Consider the following 20606-nt stretch of genomic DNA (forward strand, 5'->3'; position numbering starts at 1 on the left):
CCTGCTTTGCCATTTTTGTTTATTTTTGTGCCATCGGGTTGGGATTCACTTTTAATGTTTTTGCAGATTTTTTTTTGTAACTTTTTCATCGAACTTGGATTCTTTTTTTAATTGTTTTGGGGATTTTCATTTTTATTGGCCATCGAGGTTTGGATTTTTTTTATAGTTGGACATTGGCCCTTTATTGGATTGTTATCCAGGTGTCACTGAGGATGAGGAGGACGGCCTTCATCCTGGCTGGGGTAAGTAATACATTTATTTATGGTCATTAGTGGCAATGTTGCTGACTAGGCCCCCATTGAGGTCCCAGGTAGCCACAGTGACAATCAATGGATTTAAATGATAGTTTTTATATGATGTGATTGTATTTTTTTAATGTAGGGAGGGAGGTTAGGATGCCCTGAGGAGTTATGGGGAAGAGAGAGAAGGGGGTTACCCCCTTGTATGCCATAGTGGTTGTATTGCTATGACATACAATGGGTACTAGACTAGGTAGGGTGCTTGAATTAACCCCTTGGTTACCTTACTGACCATGATGACATGCTTAATGTATGACTTCATGGCCACTATGGCTTCCGAGGGGTTAATACAAAGGTCATGGCTAAGGTACTCCCTTTGGCTTCCTATATTGCTAAGGCAACTGCTAAGTGGCCACTTCAGAACCAGAGACAAGGCCAAATTATTTTCTGCTGTTACGAGAAGTTTTCAATATTCTATGGGTAAATCTCAATTTCCAGTAATAATACCAACAGTGAGTTGAGATATATTTGTGCACACGGTGTGCTCATTTTCATGTAATTTCCCAGAATCCCTGGCTGTAGTAGAAGCATTGTATGCTAAGAGATAATAGGGAAAGGCAGGTCTGACAAATGAATATGCTCATAAATTGTATTTTTCTTTATGTGCTGAAATTGGGAGGCTTAAATAAATACAGGCTTTACATCCAAGCAGTACTGGTCTACACATTATTTTTACCAAGTAAAAATGACATTGCTGCTAAAGATCAGGTGGATGTGGGAAGAAGTACCAAGTGAAGGAGAGATGCTAACTTGTAAACCAGCCCTGCCTGACTTGAGGAAGAGACCGTTGCTTTCAAAAACATATCTTTAAATATATTCTGTTGGTGCAAATAAAAAAGGTATCATCTATTACAGAAGTTCTCACTCATTTTTACTGACATTTCATAGCATAGACAATTAGCATATTTTATTATCACTTAACCCATAACTACATATATATAAATAATGGAAATATTACTGTATGCTCACTTGCATGTCTTAGACAGGTCTGCAACCCCGTCTTTTAGCATTATCACCCAGCAGACAGCACTTCCACTGCAGCAAGGGATTCTGGGAAATGGCATTCAAATGAGCATAGAGTGCCACCTTCACTTCAAAACCATAAACATGGTTCCCTATAGGCTTAAGCTTGCTGCATGGTCACAGCTTTGGGCACAGCCTGGGTTAAGATGCATAGCCAGCAAACCCACTCACAGGCAGACTGTTTTGACCTTTTTTTTGTAGCCCGGGTGGTGAAAAAGTGATTCCACCTCAAAAACCGTGCTCATGGTCCAGTGAGACCAGGTTCTCAAAACTTGTGACAAAGTCCGCTCTGGAGAGTAGGCCAGTCCGTGCCATAGACAGTCCTCTTCAGCCGAAGCCTGGGAGTCCTGCTGTTACATGACGTCTTCCTCCGAAGAGTCCGACGTCCTTCTCGTTTCCTCCCCATGCAGTAGGCGCAGCAGGAGGGTTCAAGTCTTTAGGGTGTTCGGCTGACGCCTACTAACCCACCGCAATCTTCCCCCGAAGGGATGGCGACTACTAGCCAGCACTCAGTCTTTGCTCTCCGGAGAGAGGGGTGACGATAACCCAACACTAAACCGAAACAAAATCCATGGTGCGAGTGCTCCAGTGCTCTGTGTGATGCAGTGCAGGAGGTGCTCAGACGTACAAACACAAAAAGGTGTGCACGAGTGCACGCCCGGCCCCGTGCAAGGCCAGGCGGTGACAAAAATAATGGTTTGTCCCCTCAGCGGAAGGCAATAAGGGGGGCCAAGTGCGGGAAAAATAGGGGTCGGTGCAAAATCATCAGTGCATGGTGCTCGGTGCTCTTTAAGTGACAGTTGCAATGCAACCAACAACTGTCACAACCACCCGAAAGTGCAGCATGTGAGACCCCCCAGGTTGACCACTCCTGGGGTGCATGATTAAAAATGCCCGGGCTACTTTGCATCCGCCTTCAAGGCCATGACCAGAGGACAAAGTGCAGCAGAGTGGGTCTATCCTTCACAGGACAGACCCTACACTTGATCTTAGCCAAAAGGCCGAGAAGCCAGTAAACCAACCCACAGGCAGACTGTTTTGACCTTAATGGGTCTCCTCAGTGTGGGGTTGGTTATACTGGCTATGCAAAAAAAAAAAAAAATGAAGGAAGGGATAGGTTTTACCGTACTTAGTTAAGTTATGGTGGGTAAAAAAAGTGACAAAAACCTTCCACTGCAAAGCATGTAGCAAATGGAAATATTACTGTATGATCACTTGCATGTCTTAGACAGGTCTGCAACCCCATCTTTTACCATTATCACCCAACACACAGCACTTCCACTGCAGCAAGGAATTCTGGGAAATGACATGCAAATGAGCACACAGTGCCACCTTTTGCTTCAAAACCATAAACATGGTTCCCTATAAATAGACAGTTAATAATTTGGTGTTGAAGATTGAAAAGGGTTGGATGAAACCAATTTGGAAATATTTCTGCAATTATATAATTAGCTTACTACTCTTGATATACAGGTATCAATTGACCAAATAGCTAATGAATTAATTGCACAAGAGTTACAGTAGATGGATAAGCTAAATGTGTTTTCGTTTATTTCCTTATTCACTGGTACTAGAGTGGTGCAGAAAATGGAACTTGATCTGAGTCTACAGAGGAATCTTCTGAATTTGGCTTGATTCCTAAAAATACCCTGATTCTGCACAGCAGCTATATTCAGCAATCTTTCGAAGTGCTGGCAGTTAGCAAAAGCATCACATAAAATCAATATGACAACCTTAATCATAGTTAGTGTATAACAATATTATACTGTCTAGCAGCTCTTCAGTAAAAGAAAAGTTATAAAGGGTTTGCAGAAACTAATTGCATAGCTGTCTTGGTCTGTAAATGCAATGGATCAGTCAGTGAGCTATTATAGCAGCTGGTTAGCTCCTCTTCTGTCTGAGCTATTTAGTTTCATAACCATGCTGTTTGCCATTAATCACCTGTCACCAATCAGATCAAATAAGCCACTCCCTACTCTGCAAACCTGTTGGCTGCACTAGGTTGCCAGTTTCACATATTCCGAGCCCTCAGTCTGGCCTGCGATCTGCTTTGATGCAGCTTATTTCTGAATGTTTGTCTACAACAGCTTGCACTTTTTCTATATCTTCCCCATTGGCACCTTGTCTGGGCCTATCCTAGTGCTGTCTTGCCAGTACCTAAACTGGCCATGCCTTGCTTGTGTTGCTATCCACATCTGGGTTGTTCCCTAATACATAACTTGTGTTCTTTCACTTGTGTTTCTATTGCCTATGGGGATTTCCCAATCATACAGTATCTATCCATTTGTTGGCAGTAAATATTAATTATCCCTGTGTGAGCAAGAGATACATTTGGGGTTATTTACTCAAATATCCCGGCTGCAAAAGAAGAGTAAAAAAGATCACCTTATTAATCAAGGAAAATGTATACCATTGAAAGCAATTGGAGTTGTTATCCTTTGATAAACCTGGTGCAATTCTCTGGCACTGGTTTTGCAGGTGGGAGTAAATAACCCCAATTATGACAGTGTTATTACCACTAAGACCCCATGTTAATGGGAATCATTTGTTCCCAAATCATTAAACTGGAACAGAAAAAACATAAATACGAATATTATAGTTTTTAATTCCAATTAGTAGAATTTTAAACTGAACACTGGCTTATACTGTACTGTGTTTCTAAGATCAAATGTTTGGGGTTTATCTTTAATAAAGCATGGCACTTACTTTTCCTCTTTGTAAGCCATTTTGTAAAGACCGCAAGTTTCAGGTACTACTGTATATGCAGTAAATCAGTGGTTAATGAGAGTATTATGTCTACTACATTAACATTGAACACTAAAAAATTACTTCTGTGGAGTTGATAAAGATGTGTTAAATACACACTGATATATAATATTTTTCGAAAGTTCAGATTCTATTTACATTTGTGTTCCAGTTTTGCTACTATGGTTTTTTTTTTTTTTTAAAAACAGCCCCTAGAGTGTTGAACTATTATTTATATTCTAATATGAAAAAATCACATTGCTATAATGCATGAATGGTCTGTTGATATCATTTTTAGTCTTGTTATATGTATGTATCAAAACTATCTTGAAAGTTGTGGGGTCTCTCCACATAATCCACAGTTTGTTGCAACATAGTAGCACTAATGAAAATGTGATACTGTATATCATCTGAATGGAGTAATTATACAGTGTATCTCTGATAATGTTCACTTATCCATGAAGACATACGTTTTACGAAGGTGTTTCTCTTTCTTCATTAGATAACAATGGAATCTAAATAAATACAGTATTTGTATTAAATTTGCCTTACCTTCTATGTATTCGAGCAAGCAACTTGGAATCCTTAGTCCAGGAAACTATGGAGTCGGCATGAATTTCCCCAAAATGACAGTATAATTTCAAATTTCCAGGACAGTCAGGAAACATCTCGGCTTGGATGCTGCTTAATAAGAGGGGAGCTGCAAAATATATTCTTGCCTCAATATTTTTGGAAATCTCTTTATACAGGATAGAGTAATTGTTATTCGTTTTACTTTTACATTGTACATTTATATTAAACACTTTAAAAACTAGTCTTGAAATCAATTTTGAGCACTGATATTTATTTTGTGTGCATTCCGCTATACCTTAAGAACATTGCTCTAATTTGCAAATCAATCTTTTACCTTGCTTGAGTTTGGCTTTCAACAATATTAAAGAAACCCACTTCAGTAATTAAAATAAACCCCCAAAACAACATTTAACGGAATATCTTTCTGCACATTTTTTATATGCACTGTCTACATTATTACCTTAATAATGGTTTGCTGTCAAATTAATAAATCATAGTGTCGGTATCTTTGTTACACGATTTAAACTGCCTCGTAGTGGGTGCATATTTTTATTGGATAGGCTGCAAGATGTCTTATAAGGTTAGCAGGGGGGCTCAACTCCAGTTCTCAAGATCCCCCAAACAGGTCAGGTTTTAAGGATATTGCAGATTCAGCACAGGTGGCTGTGCCAGTCTTTCACTGAGCCACTGATTAAGTCACCTGTGCTGTAGCAGGAATAGACTTAAAACCTTACCTGTTGTGGGAGTCACGAGGACTGGAGTTGAGGTCCCCTGTCTTATGGCATAGAACTGCTTAGTAGATATGGGTCTCAATGCCTTGGTGCTGCAGTGTACTTTAAGTAGTACTTTCTGGCCTTAGTACATTGCTTTACAGTAGCTTGTTTCAGAGAAGTAAAGTTTACCTTTTTTTTTCCAATTTCCTTGGAAACAAAAAGTCAGATTGTAACCAGCCTCTTGAGATTCATAAAATGATTGCCAGATGTAATTGGTTAATAAAACTGCGGTGCTAAAAATGTAATTGATAATGTGCTACAAAACAAATTAGAGCATATAATTAATTGCCGTTTAAATACAAACATTGCATAATATAATATAAAGTATGAGGTAAAATGTGTAGTTTAAGTGTCATTTTTATGAATGGGATTCAAGTAAAAAAATTATAATGTGAAAATAAACTTGAAAACTGAAATGAAAATCCAGTGTTTAATCTACTCAACAATATCCTTATTTTGAGTGGTTCCTATTTCACAACATGTAATACATCTGTTGGCACCAAGTTTTATAGAGACTCTAAATCTGTCTATTGGATGGGTCTCAATTAATCACAGTAACGACATATCACAATGACATGAAGATGTAGATATACATTAGCCAATTTACTGTCTGTCACGTATGGCACACCTGTGAGCATGTGACCTGTATATGGTTAATACACAGCTCACAAGCTGGCCCACTTTTGACCCTCACAAAGGTCCCTCAAATGAACAATATCTCCCCTCAATCCGCCCCAATCTACCATCTGTCATGAACAGCACACAAGTGAGCATGTGACTTAGATATGCAAATACTCATGGCTACTCTAGCCAACTCACCTTTCTCCTACGCAAGATACTTTCAATGAGTTAATATTAAGCCCTTACTTAATTGCAATCATATCTATATGCTTCCACCACCTGAGAAATTATGCAAAATATTTAAATTAATATATCTGTCAGGGTCTCAGGTCCCTGTGAATTATAGAAAAAAACTATGCACTTAACCCACAAAAATCTATTGCAGCAAAATGTGTCCCAAAATATAAATACACTCTCCAGAGTGTGCAACAGTTCATTCAGAGCCCCAAAGCATTACTTATTAAAGAATTGTTTAATATATATAAATACAGATTTAAAAAAAAAAAAAATTACAAGAACATACAATTACAGTAAATGAAAAACCATTTCTTAAACTAACAAAGGTGAAACATAAAACAGAAATCTCTATACCGTAAGTTACCATATAGGTTCCCTCTTCCCCCCCCAGAGAGGTCATTGGCAAAGAAATATGAAAAGTCACGTGTTTGGTCCAAAACACACCACTGTTGAATTGTGATTTAATAACACTAGGGCCAGCTTTATATACCATTCTTTTCCTATTGAAACAACATAAGCCCACCCCTGTCGTAAATCAGCTTCTAGGATGAGGGTTTACGACAGAGAAAAAAAAACTCCTACAAAATATGTTAAAGTTTTTGCCTCAATATATAAGTGCACTGATAACTTCCTTTCTCTAATACTTAGACACACGTGAGTCATATCAATAGATTCAGGTGATTATGACTAATATCACGGAGACTAACTATGACCGTCTTGCTCCTAAAGTTGAGTAACAAATTAATATCTGTCCTTGGCTTCCTTCTAGACCTCATGTCTGGCCTTACTGCATGCGTCTCCTTGCAACGATTACACATATCTGATCATTATACTTTAGAATTTAGGTTTTCACCGGATAGTCTTATTTTTTAATAAATGTACCCAATTAAGGCATGACCAGTGTGTCACCTCTCTCTGGAATGCCTCAGTAATCATTCAAGAACGTTTAGTTTTCTTTGAGGCTGACAGAATAGTTTGGCTATCGTTTATTGCCTTCTTAACAACACATATGTCACTTTTAGTGATGGCCCCCGTATTAAGTCCTCTTTGAAGATCAGCACAGACCCAGGAAAAGTCTTCATCTGTCTTACATCCCAATATATTGTATTTTTTACAATCAAACTGTAGCTACATTCACCCCTAAATCACCAGATTGATGCTTTGCATGGACTCAGTGACCTAAATTGTTCTTTTTTGTAAGTGTACCTGTTCTTTTGTTTCCAAAATTAGGATCCGCACATAAGAGAGTAATAAAAGAATGCAAACCCTAAAACTATATTAACAAAAATGACATTTTTGTAACCTCTTACCTTTTTTAGTGTCTTTTAACACTGCTGCTTCAGTATTACTCTCCTTTTTGTCTCTTTTGTCTTCATCCCTTTGCAATGTCACATCTACCCCCAATGTTTCCTTTTCCCTGCATTTGGAATTGTTGATCATTTGTTTCCCCTGGATTTTTATTTTTTTCTTTGTCACTTTAATTTCTGTACCATTTGGAATGTTTTCCATGGCATTCAATGAATGTGCTTTATCTATTTGAACTGAATTATTATGCAGAAAGTTACTGGAAGCTGTTGGCAACTCTGCTTTTATTTGCATTGTACTTTTAATCAATGGTGCACTTTCCTCACTGGCATGACTCAAAGTTTGTTTAATAACATCTGTGTGACTGTCTTTTGTTGAAAGGGTAGTATTTAATTGATCCCTTTCATTAGGTGATATATAACTGTTTTTAGTTTGTGAAGAAGGTTCTAAGAATTTCTTGTGGCAGCGAAAGTCCTCTTTTGGACATTGGTTTGCTGTAGCTCTGCTAATTAGTTTACCATTACTACAATATGGTGACATATCAACAGTTCTGATGGTGTGATCACCCGAAGTACCATTTTCATCAACACCCAAGCGCTTGAATTGTTGGCAAGTTGCCAAAGATACTTTCTTAACAGTTAAGACTTTAGGGTATGTAGGTATTTGCTTAATATTTGGTGAGGTTACTTTTATTACTCTACCACATGCATGGTCGAGTTTTATTGTGGTGTCCACTTGATCAACGTTGAACTTGTTTGTCAATCCCCCTCTTTTTGTGCTTTTATTATGTACCTTGTAGCTCTCCTTGCCTTGAGAACATCCATCATTGACAGTCACCGTGTTTAACTCACTCTCTGATTCTATCACACTACCTCCTACATCTTCTTTACATTCATCACATGAAATTCCAGAGGAGGTGTATCCATTGTCCAAACTGTTACCCTTGTTACATTTTTTGACAGATATTTGGCTAGGGGATACGCTTACTCCAATAACTGGGGAATTACCATGATAATAATCTGCTGCTTGTATATTGTGTAAACTTTCTTCAATACTTGTTGTACAAATATCTTTTTGTTCATTCTTAGTTTTATGCACAGCGCAAACAAACACTGTGTTGGTGCCATTGTTGGTTTCTAATTTTCCAATCTCTGTGATATGTTTTTCCACTTCATCTCTTTCTTTGTCACCCTCACTTTGCCTTTCCCTTTCACTTGTCTCATCTGTTTCTTGTGTGTCCTTCTCTGAAAAGCACTCTTTGTGGTTTCCAAATTCCTGGGAACTTGTAAAGATGCTTTTTCCTTCTGTTTTGCAATGTGCACTTGACTGATCTGAATCCTCTGGAAGAAGGTCACTGTGACTGTGGTGTTTTCTTAGCTGTGAAATAGAAAGAACGGTGTATAATAGATGTACTGTACACACAGCACTTTTACATTTCAAAGTAAAAAGTATCTGCATGCTCATTGATGTGTAATTCCATGACACATCGGAATACTGTCTAATTATCATAAAAACATGATTTTACTGCTAACTACTTTTAGGATGCCTTTGATGTACTGTACCAAGCAAAGGTAAGAACTATATGTTCATTATCAAATACTATGATAATAGTGTGATATGATAAAGGAAGACATTTGTGATGATGGCATCATTTGAACAAACCACTTACAATCATCCTCATTTAAACAGCTGTACATGATTTGCCACATAGAAATGTACTGAAAAGTAAAACATTCGCCATACATTTTGAATGATGTAGCCATATACAGCTAAGTCTCTGCTATGAGGCTGAGATGACTCATTTGTGTGTTTCATAGTACTAGTGTAAACAATAAGAGAGGAGGCAAATATATATATACACAGGGCTCAACAAATGCACTCTCCCACTTGCCACAGGCGACCGCATTTTAGCTGCTGTGCTTACCTTCGGCGGGGTCCGGCGGCGTGATGCAGGGATCTCCGTCTTCCCCTGCAAATTGTACTCTTTCCACTGCAGGTCCTGAAAAAATGGCTGTGCAAATGACGCCGCATTGCCATGGCAACGGGATGCTATGTGATGTCATGCGGCCCCAATGCGTGACGCCGTGACATCACGGTGTCCCGTTGCCATGGCAATGCGGCGTCATTTGATGCCATGCACCCATTTTTTAGGATGTGTAGGGGAAAGAATACAATTTGCAGGGGAGAGGATGGGGATCGCCGCACCATGCTGCCAGACCCCGATGGACCCCGCCTCAGGTAAGAGTCATGAGGGGGGTGAGGGAGTTTTTTGGTGGGGCGCGAGTCACTTTTTGGGGCGAATGAGTTTTTTCCTAGTTTGTCGAGCACCATATATATCTATATATATATATATATATATATATATATATATATATATATATATATATATACAGTGCTTGACAAATCACCCAAAAATCTACTCGCCGAACCAAAAAATCTACTCGCCACCTAATCCCGCCCCCAACCCCGCCCCTAGTCCCGCCCCCAACCCCGCCCCCGCTTTAAAAAAAAATACATAAATTGAATAAATTCCCGAATAAGAACATTCGTTTTTGACATAAGTTTATTTATTGTATTACATTATACTACAATTAGTCCTTGTTACGTGTGTGTGTATGTGTGTGTGTGTGTGTGTGTATGTGTGTGTGTGTGTATGTGTGTGTGAGATTGAGTGTATGTGTGTATAAATGTCGGATCTAGAAAAAAAAGCCAGAAATGAATGACTAGTTTCCTGCACCCCTTAACCAGTGTCTGGATGCCCCCGCTTCACAATATTTAAAGCAGCAATCCCGCCTGGGATCTTACCTGATCCGCAGTCCCTCAATGTCCAGGTACCCTAATTCCCGCAATGTTTTACATTGGAGGGGATGTGTTTCCTACCTGTCTTCTGGGTTAGGGGGGGTTCCAATGTCTCCCGTGTGAAGCTTGAGTCAGATCTGGAAGAAAGCAGAATATAGGTTATTTCGGTGTAGTATAGGGCAGTTAAGATACACAGGGTAAATAAGATATCCAGATCCAGAGTGTGAGGCAGAGCGTCAGAGAGACAGAGAGGGGAGAGAGACAGAGAGGGGAGAGAGACAGAGAGGGGAGAGAGACAGAGAGGGGAGAGAGGCAGAGAGGGGAGAGAGGCAGAGAGGGGAGAGAGGCAGAGAGGGGAGAGAGGCAGAGAGGGGAGAGAGGCAGAGAGGGGAGAGAGGCAGAGAGGGGAGAGAGGCAGAGAGGGGACAGAGGCAGAGAGAGGCAGAGAGGGGACAGAGGCAGAGAGGGGAGAGAGGCAGAGAGGGGAGAGAGGCAGAGAGGGGACAGAGGCAGAGAGGGGACAGAGGCAGAGAGGGGAGAGAGGCAGAGAGGGGAGAGAGGCAGAGAGGGGAGAGAGGCAGAGAGGGGAGAGAGGCAGAGAGGGGACAGAGGCAGAGAGAGGCAGAGAGGGGACAGAGGCAGAGAGGGGACAGAGGCAGAGAGGGGACAGAGGCAGAGAGGGGACAGAGGCAGAGAGGGGACAGAGGCAGAGAGGGGACAGAGGCAGAGAGGGGACAGACAGAGAGGGGACAGACAGAGAGGGGAAAGACAGAGAGGGGAAAGACAGAGAGGGGAAAGACAGAGAGGGGAAAGACAGAGAGGGGAAAGACAGAGAGGGGAAAGACAGAGAAGGGGGAGAGAGACAGAGAGGGGGGAGAGAGAGAGACAGAGAGGGGGGAGAGAGAGAGACAGAGAGAGAGACAGAGAGGGGGGAGAGAGAGACAGAGAGGGGAGAGAGAGAGACAGAGAGGAGAGAGAGAGAGACAGAGAGGGGAGAGAGAGACAGAGGGGAGAGAGAGAGACAGAGAGGGGGTGGAGAGACAGAGAGGGGGGAGAGAGAGAGACAGAGAGGGGGGAGAGAGAGAGACAGAGAGGGGGGAGAGAGAGAGACAGAGAGGGGGGAGAGAGAGACAGAGAGGGGAGAGAGAGAGACAGAGAGGAGAGAGAGAGAGACAGAGAGGGGAGAGAGAGACAGAGGGGAGAGAGAGAGACAGAGAGGGGGTGGAGAGACAGAGAGGGGGGAGAGAGAGAGACAGAGAGGGGGGAGAGAGAGAGACAGAGAGGGGGGAGAGAGAGAGACAGAGAGGGGGGAGAGAGAGACAGAGAGGGGAGAGAGAGAGACAGAGAGGGGAGAGAGACAGAGGGGGAGAGAGAGACAGAGGGGAGAGAGAGAGACAGAGAGGGGGTGGAGAGACAGAGAGGGGGTGGAGAGAGAGAGGGGTGGAGAGAGAGGGGTGGAGAGAGAGAGGGGGGAGAGAGACAGAGAGGGGGGAGAGAGACAGAGAGGGGGGAGAGAGACAGAGAGGGGGGAGAGAGACAGGGGGGAGAGAGAGAGGGGGGAGAGACGGGGGTAACTGACTGACGGGGGGGAGGCAACTGACTGACTGGGGGGGGGTAACTGACTGACTGGGGGGGTGGGATGACTGACTGGGTGACTTTGACTGACTGGGTGACTGACTGGGTGGGGGGTGGACTGACTGGGTGGGGGGAACACTGACTGGGTGGGGGGGATGACTGACTGGGTGGGGGGGATGACTGACTGGGTGGGGGGGAAGACTGACTGGGTGGGGGGGAAGACTGACTGGGTGGGGGGGTGGGATGACTGACTGGGTGGGGGGTGGGATGACTGACTTGGTGACTGGGTGGGGGGGTGGGATGACTGACTTGGTGACTGGGTGGGGGGGTGGGATGACTGACTTGGTGACTGGGTGGGGGAGTGGGGTGACTGACAGGGTGACTTTTGACTGACTGGGGGAGTGGGGTGACTGACTGGGTGGGGGGGTGAGGTGACTTACTGGGTGACTGGGTGGGGGGGTGACTGACTGAGTGGGGGGTGACTGACTGAGTGGGGGGGTGACTGACTGAGTGGGGGGGGTGGGGGAGTGACTGACTGAGTGGGGGGTGAGTGACTGAGTGGGGGGGTGACTGACTGACTGGGGGGGTGGGGGGGGTGACTGACTGACTGGGGGGGTGGGGGGGGTGACTGACTGGGGGGGTGGGGGGGTGACTGACTGGGGGGTTACCTCTGGTGTCCTGCACACACACATTCTCTCTCATACCCATACACACACACAAACACAAATACTCCATCTCTCTCGCCCACACACACACACACACACACACACACACACACACACACACACACACACACACACAATCTCTCTCTCCCATACACACATATTCACACACACACACACACACACACACACACACACACACACACACACACACACACACACACACACACACACACACACACACACACACACACACACACACACACACACACACACACACACACACACACACACACACACACACACACACACACACACACACTCTCTCTCTCTCTCAATCTCTCTCTCATACCCATACACACACACGGGAAGGGACGTGCACCGGAGGGGAGAAACACCCCGCTACTTCCTCCCGCCCCGCGCGAGCAACGGGAGCACCGAGGGGAGAGAATCACCGGAAACTGCAACATCTGCAGACCCGCGCGGGCAGCGGGAACACAGGAGAGGGAGGGGCGAAGAAACACCCCGGCCACTACGTGACCCGCGCTGGTAGCGGGAACACCGGAGGGGAGGGGGGGGGCGAGAAACACCCCGGCCACTACGTGACCCGCGCGGGCAGCGGGAACACCGGAGGGGGGGGGGCGGGAACACCGGAGGGGGGGGGCGAGAAACACCCCGGCCACTACGTGACTCGCGCTGGTAGCGGGAACACCGGAGGGGGGGGGCGAGAAACACCCCGGCCACTACGTGACCCGCGCGGGCAGGGGGAACAACGGAGGGGGGGCGAGAAACACCCCGGCCACTACGTGACCCGCGCGGGCAGCGGGAACACCGGAGGGGGGGGGCGAGAAACACCCCGGACAGTACGTGACCCGCGCGGGCAGCGGGAACACCGGAGGGGGGGGGGCGAGAAACACCCCGGACAGTACGTGACCCGCGCGGGCAGCGGGAACACCGGAGGGGGGGGGGCGAGAAACACCCCGGACAGTACAGTATGTGACCCGCGCGGACCGGAGGGGGGGGGGGAAACCCCCGGCTTTTACAGTATGTTCCGACCCGTGCGGGCAGCACCGGAGAGAGGGGGAAGGATGTACAGTATCAGTGTCTATAGTATATAAATATTTAAAGTGCATTAAATTCCCCCCACCTGAAGAATCTGTCCAAACTCCTCCATGACCGGATCAGTAAATTGTAAATTATAGGAGCTGACACAATTATACAGGAGGATATGAGGAGGAGGAGGAGCAGCAGACACACACGCACTCAACCCCCTCCCCCCCATTACTTACCCGTGCAGAAAGGGCGGTTTGAAGTCCTGGCAACTCCATCCCACGTCACAGCCAATCAACTACGAATTTTTTTTTTTTTACGAACGGGATTTTTTTTTTTGCAGAGCAGGGGAAAGGTTACTGGCCACGAGCCAATATCCGATCGCAGCTGGCGAGTTGGCGACCGGGTTTGTCGAGCACTGTATATATATATATATATATAATGATAAATAGGAAAAAAGAATCCGCAGCACTCCCAATGTTGAACAAATACAGACTCCAGTGCGATGTACGTTTCAGACCCCTAGGTATATCTTTAGGACTGGTTGGTGTTCACCGTCCGTCTGCCAGCACCCGGATTTCTGATAAGTATACTTTGATCTTTATTTATAGGATTGTGTGCACCCAACATCTATTCTGTTTGTATAATAAAGATAAATATATACTATTATAAAAACTACACTTCATAATTGTGACTGGTTAAATAGATTTGGTAATGGTGTTGCCAGCACACCCCTAAACTCTTTTAATATCATTGAATGTATCCTATCTGACCCCACTGACTTGTCCACTTTCAGTTTTGAAAGTTTCAGTAGGGGTTTCTCCTCTGTAAATGGTCCTTTCCATTTATATTCATGTTACCCAACTCTGGTCACTCTCCTTCTCCTTCAGCTGTGAAGACTGAGAAATTAACAAATAATTATTAGGGTTGTATGCTTAGGGTTGCCAGGTGGGATCTCAAAAAGTACTGGACACAATGATGAAAAATGTGGCACACTCAAAACGTTGGTGGGGAGGTATGTTATTTATAAATTCTCAGACCGAAACGTAATTTTTTCTAAATTTCACTCCACGTATGTACCAATTTACACAATTTCATATTCTATTTCGTAAAAAAAATCTGGGAGAGGTTTTGAGATTGAGCACCCTCCCCGCATTTTTTACGACATAGAATATGAAATGGTGCAAATTGGTGCATACGTGGAGCGAAATTTAGAAAAAAATGGTCAGATCATTTATAAATAACATACCTGCAGTCATACAGGGCAAGCTATACTGATCTTAATGCTTCTCTCCCACTACTTCCAAGAATGTATCAACCCCCCTCATCCTCTCACCCCTCATCTTTACCCTCCTCATCCTCTCAACCCCTCATCCTCTCACACCCCTCATCCTCCTCTCACACAACCACCCCTTCTCCTCCTTCCTCACCTTCACCCCCTCCTCCTTCCTCACCTTCACCCTCCCTCCTCCTCCTTCCTCACCACCTCCTCATCCTCCTTCCTCACCACCTCCTCATCCTCCTTCCTCACCACCTCCTCCTCCTCCTTCCTCACCACCTCCTCATCTTCCTTCCTCACCACCTCCTCATCCTACTTCCTCACATCCTCCTTCCTCATCCTCTCCCCAATGGAGGTCCTCCTGGCAGACAGGGACTCCGTGGTACTCTTCTCTCCTCTCCCATGTGCAAAGATGTAAGGAAACTACATTTCCCAGCTTGAAAATGGGGGAGCTGTGAATGCTCCTTAATGACGTTGAGCCCTCGCATTGGTAAGTCTTCTCCTTGGCTGGGAGGGGAGGGGGGAATGACACCACCTGGTTCCTTGGTTACCAGACGCTGCAGCCTGCTTCTGAATCGAAGGAAAGAGCCCCCTGCACCCGGCCACTCTTTACACTCTTACACTCGCGCTGCCCGCACGTCCATAGAGGGAAAATATCAGTCATGAATTACCGGATAGAAAGGCAAAATACCGGTCTGTCCGGTTCACAACCGGACACCTGGCAACCCTAGGTGTGCTGTACCTTTTTCACCCTCAACAAGACTATTCCCTCCTATCTTTAGTCATACTATTCCATCTTAGTTTTTCTTCTTTCACTTAGTGACCTAAAAAATATTTATTTCCCATCATCCTCTGAAGAAGTTGCCATCTTTGTGTGACGAAACGCGTTAGGACGACAGCATTACGTCATCAGGCATGAGCTTGACAAGGCCAAATCCTGCTCGGAGTGTATTTGAGGCCGCAGAATTTGAATATCCCCTGCATGAAGGACTCTCAGCCTATTTGCTGGGACTCTCTTCGGTTTGAGTGCCAAGCGGACCTGCCTAACATTCATCTTGTGAGGTCTGCCAGGACTCAGACTCCCCATACACTGCTGGCTGGTGATATATTCACACAATGCTGTTTTTAACTCTATCCTTGTGAGTGTACCTGTTTCCCCTCCCTTTCCATTCCTTAAATGTTATACCTTTTTACGCTATGGGGAGTGTGCTTGAATACACTTGTTTGATCAATTCTGGAGTGCTGCCTGCTGATTTTGTTCCCTAACGGTATCGTATTGCTTATATATATATATATATATATATATATATATATATATATATATATATATATATATATATATATTTATAATCAAAAAATAAATAGATGATACCATTCTGTGGCTAACGAAATGCTTTTATTTGTGCGAGCTTTCGTAAAAGCATTTCGTTAGCCACAGAACGGTATCATCTATTTATTTTTTGATTATTGAAGCTCGGCTAACACGGTACTGATACCTCTACATGAATATATATATATATATATATATATATATATATATATATATATATATTGTGACATAGTCCAAAGATGTTAGGCAGCTTTCTGCCCCATTTTAGAGCAGAAAGTGCAGGAATAGTTACAAATGATCCGTTCCACAGCTTCCCATTACCTCAGGCAGCTGGATGGAAAATCCAGACCACAGATTACAATGGCTCTAGTTCTCCCTCACCTGCTCTTCTAATCACATGCACAGGTATTTAGAGCAGAGAGGTTTTGCATTTCACTCTCTCTCCTTAGAGCCTGGGGGCTGGGGGTGTCGCTGCTCCCCTGCATCCAGTATCGGGGTTGACGGCCCCTCCAAGTATCACAGTACCAGAGGATTTGCCTGGACACGGGACCGAGTTCCCACCACGAACAGATAAGACCAAACAAATGTTTACTGCTGTTGCTAAAAGACTGAGCTGTATCTAAGTGACCCTAAATGAGAGAGCATTGTTTTAAGCTGGGGAACCAGGTTAGTTGGCCAGCAGCTGTTAGAGAGACTGATTCTATGTGTAGTTAGATCCCTGAAAGGGATAGGATTTTGTTTATATAATTTGGTTTCTTTTTACTTGAAATAACAGTGTGGGAAATACTGTAACAATGAAATGAGTGAACTGCTGAATGAAAGTATCTGAGTACCTCTAACCTACACATGTTAAAGCTGCAGTACCTTACTTGGATGAAAATAAAGCAGGCAGAAGCCTGAGTTAAGCAGCTTAATACTTTGCATGATCCTGTTTTTGTATTAAATAACCCAAGAAGACTGTGTCGGGAAGAACCCAGACAGACGTCAGCACTACAAAAGAGGGGCGTTTGTCACATATGGTGGAGAATGCGGGTCGACACTAAAAAGTCTGTGGGTTTGCAAATAAATGCGGGGGTTTAAAATGGCCGCCGAGCTGAACTAAAGTACAGATGCTATGATTGAAGTCTGTCCCAATGTGTATATCAGTTGTGCTTCTAGCATACACAGAGAATGTGCGAAGTGTGGATGCAATAGCACCCTGAACCCAAACAGAAAACCAAAATGTTTTGCTGAAGAAGAAGAAGAAAAAAAAAAAAAAAAAAAAAATTGCATCTAGCAAGTGCTGTTTGTAAAGCTAATGCATTTTGCTGAAGTGAGTGAATTTGCAGCTAGCAAGTGCTGTATGCAAGTTGCTGAAGGGAGTGAAATTGCAGCTAGCAAATTGTTCCTGCCGGGTTTCTAAAATGGCCGACGTGAAATGTTTATTTTGTAATGTACATAATCATGAAAAACAGTGTCCCTTCAGGCCATATGATGATGATGATGATGATGACGACTCGTATGTGGCCCCTGGAGGAGAGCCGTACCCACAGATGAATTTAGTATGCTGGGCCTGTCATAAAGTAGGTCACATGGAAGATGTGTGCCCCAAAATTTTCAAAGACAAACAGCTGCAAAAGCAAGCAACGCCCTATGAGTGCAAGCAAGATGTGGAAGCTGATACCAGTGAGAGTGTGCCCAGTACCACTGATATCTCTGGAGCTAATAAAGCAAAAAGAAAGAAGAAGAAAAAGAAAACTGTCCCTCAAGTCACAGGGGAAGTGACCGAGCCACTTGAACCTGCGCTGTCAGGATATGCGTCAGAAAGGCGCCGAGATGTGCTGCAGACCGGAGTGATCGGCAGAATTGTCACGGGAACAGTGGCAAAGGATAAGGAGGAGCAGAGGGAAGCTGAATCCTTGAACCAGGATAAAGAGGCTTTGGTTTCTGCACTCCAAGCTGCCCGCCATAATTATGAAGTCCTGTGGCAGGATTTGGTGAAGGAGCGAGAATGTTGGAAGAAGGAGCAAGAATCTAACAATAAGGTGCGAGAAGCGAACGCCGAGTTACAGAGGTGTATACTTCCAGCTTTACAAGAGCACGAGGCTTTGAAGAAAACAGAGTCTCTCTTACGGAGTGAGCTGGAAGAGGTGACGACTAGTCTGGAAAAGGCCAACACCGTAATTGTCACCATGGATGAAAAACAGATTAAGTCTGACAAATTGATTGCTATCCTAAAACAGAAATACGGGAAGGCTCTACAAGAGGTTCATGCGCTCAGCACAGAGGTGCAACACTTGCGCCTGGAGGGCCACGGTCTGAACACAGAGCTGGGAATGTTGAAGCAAACCCATGAGATTGCCCTAAGTGAGTTAGAGACTGTAAAGCAAGAAAATGAGACTCTGAAATTGGAAAATTCAGATTTGACTGACCAAGCAGAAAAAATAAAGAAACAGTTGACTCAGGAAAAATTAGAAGTGCAGGAAGCACTGATGCACACTCAGAGCCAGCACCAGGAAGAAATGGACGCTCTGAGAACAGAATTGCGAGATGTATGCACAAAACAGAATTCTCTCGTGGAGGAAATTAACATTTTGAAAAAGGAGAAAAGCATTAGAATAATTCAGAAGCACTGCAAAGCTCTTATCCAAGGAAGAAGGGAAAGAGAAAATTATCAGCGTAAACGCGCCGCAACTATCATCCTACAGGCTGCCTACAGAGGGATGAAAATTCGTGTGTTCAATCACCGGAATAAAGCAGCCTGTGTTCTTCAATCATTCTACCGTGCCCGCATGGTACGAAACAGGTTCCTCATTATGAAAGGAGCAACTATAAAAATCCAGTCTCTGACTAGGATGACACAGAACAGGATTCGCTATCAAACCCTGAGAAATGCGTCACTGGTTATCCAGCGGTACTTCCGCCTGAATAAATGTAGATCTCAGGAAAGAGAGGTCCAAGACTACATGCCTGCCGGCTGCAAGGGTAAAATGCCACAGGGTACAGCCAGAGTTAGTGAGAGCCCCATCAAGGTGAAGGTGCTCCAGGTAATCAGTGCTTCATCTTCTAAATACCATATAATTGCCCCAAAGGAAAAATCCCAAATCTCTGTGAGTGATGGTCATGAGAAAATACATGGCAGTAAGAAGTACCATAAAGGTTCAAAGGTCGCAAATCAAAAGCGACGAAGGTCAACGCTGGCCTTGAATTTTTCCGGATCTCGCCACTCTGGGCCACAATATAAAGACAAAGACTATCCGGGCCCAGAGTTCCGTCAGAAGCTAAAGAAACAGTCCAGTCATTTGCAGTTTGCAGCGGCCTATGAAATAAAGTCAGGAAATGTAATGGACTGGAAGTCAAAGAAAAAAAAAAAAATGTGTTTGGGGAATTGACCGATATTTTTTTTGTTATTACACGTGTGGACTATGTCACGGACACTTAACTATGCAAATAAGCTATTGTAGTTAAGGTATATTAGGCCTCTAGAATAAGCATTTTGTCAAGGGTACAGTGTTATATTGGTTCTCTGTGTTGAAAATGTAGCTAAACTACAAATTAATATACAGGGTTGATGGACCTTTCAGTTGGTAAATTATATAATGAAGTTCATATTCGTGTCATGTGAATACTTAATGTTGTACTGAGGAGTTAGCTCAAGTATTTCAGGTAGGACGCTCACCCCAGTGAGGTCCATGGCCGCTCACCCCAGTAGGTGTGAGCTGGGGAGGGGGATATGTGACATAGTCCAAAGATGTTAGGCAGCTTTCTGCCCCATTTTAGAGCAGAAAGTGCAGGAATAGTTACAAATGATCCGTTCCACAGCTTCCCATTACCTCAGGCAGCTGGATGGAAAATCCAGACCACAGATTACAATGGCTCTAGTTCTCCCTCACCTGCTCTTCTAATCACATGCACAGGTATTTAGAGCAGAGAGGTTTTGCATTTCACTCTCTCTCCTTAGAGCCTGGGGGCTGGGGGTGTCGCTGCTCCCCTGCATCCAGTATCGGGGTTGACGGCCCCACCAAGTATCACAGTACCAGAGGATTTGCCTGGACACGGGACCGAGTTCCCACCACGAACAGATAAGACCAAACAAATGTTTACTGCTGTTGCTAAAAGACTGAGCTGTATCTAAGTGACCCTAAATGAGAGAGCATTGTTTTAAGCTGGGGAACCAGGTTAGTTGGCCAGCAGCTGTTAGAGAGACTGATTCTATGTGTAGTTAGATCCCTGAAAGGGATAGGATTTTGTTTATATAATTTGGTTTCTTTTTACTTGAAATAACAGTGTGGGAAATACTGTAACAATGAAATGAGTGAACTGCTGAATGAAAGTATCTGAGTACCTCTAACCTAC

At 44.0% G+C, this 20606-nt stretch overlaps 1 protein-coding gene across 2 annotated transcripts in view; it reads right to left on the reverse strand.

The window, feature by feature from the left end:
• ALPK2 (alpha kinase 2) overlaps positions 1-20606 on the reverse strand; it is a 144065-nt gene that overhangs the window by 42049 nt on the left and 81410 nt on the right. For both annotated transcript variants that reach the window (XM_075587205.1, XM_075587214.1), the window contains exons 3-4: positions 7582-8953; positions 4620-4767 (exon numbers count right to left, since the gene is read on the reverse strand). In XM_075587205.1, the coding sequence (XP_075443320.1) occupies positions 4620-4767; positions 7582-8953 (1520 nt within the window). The remainder of the gene's footprint in view (positions 1-4619; positions 4768-7581; positions 8954-20606) is intronic.

The sequence above is a fragment of the Ascaphus truei genome, chromosome 1, assembly GCF_040206685.1.
Source record: "Ascaphus truei isolate aAscTru1 chromosome 1, aAscTru1.hap1, whole genome shotgun sequence".
NCBI lineage: Eukaryota > Metazoa > Chordata > Amphibia > Anura > Ascaphidae > Ascaphus > Ascaphus truei.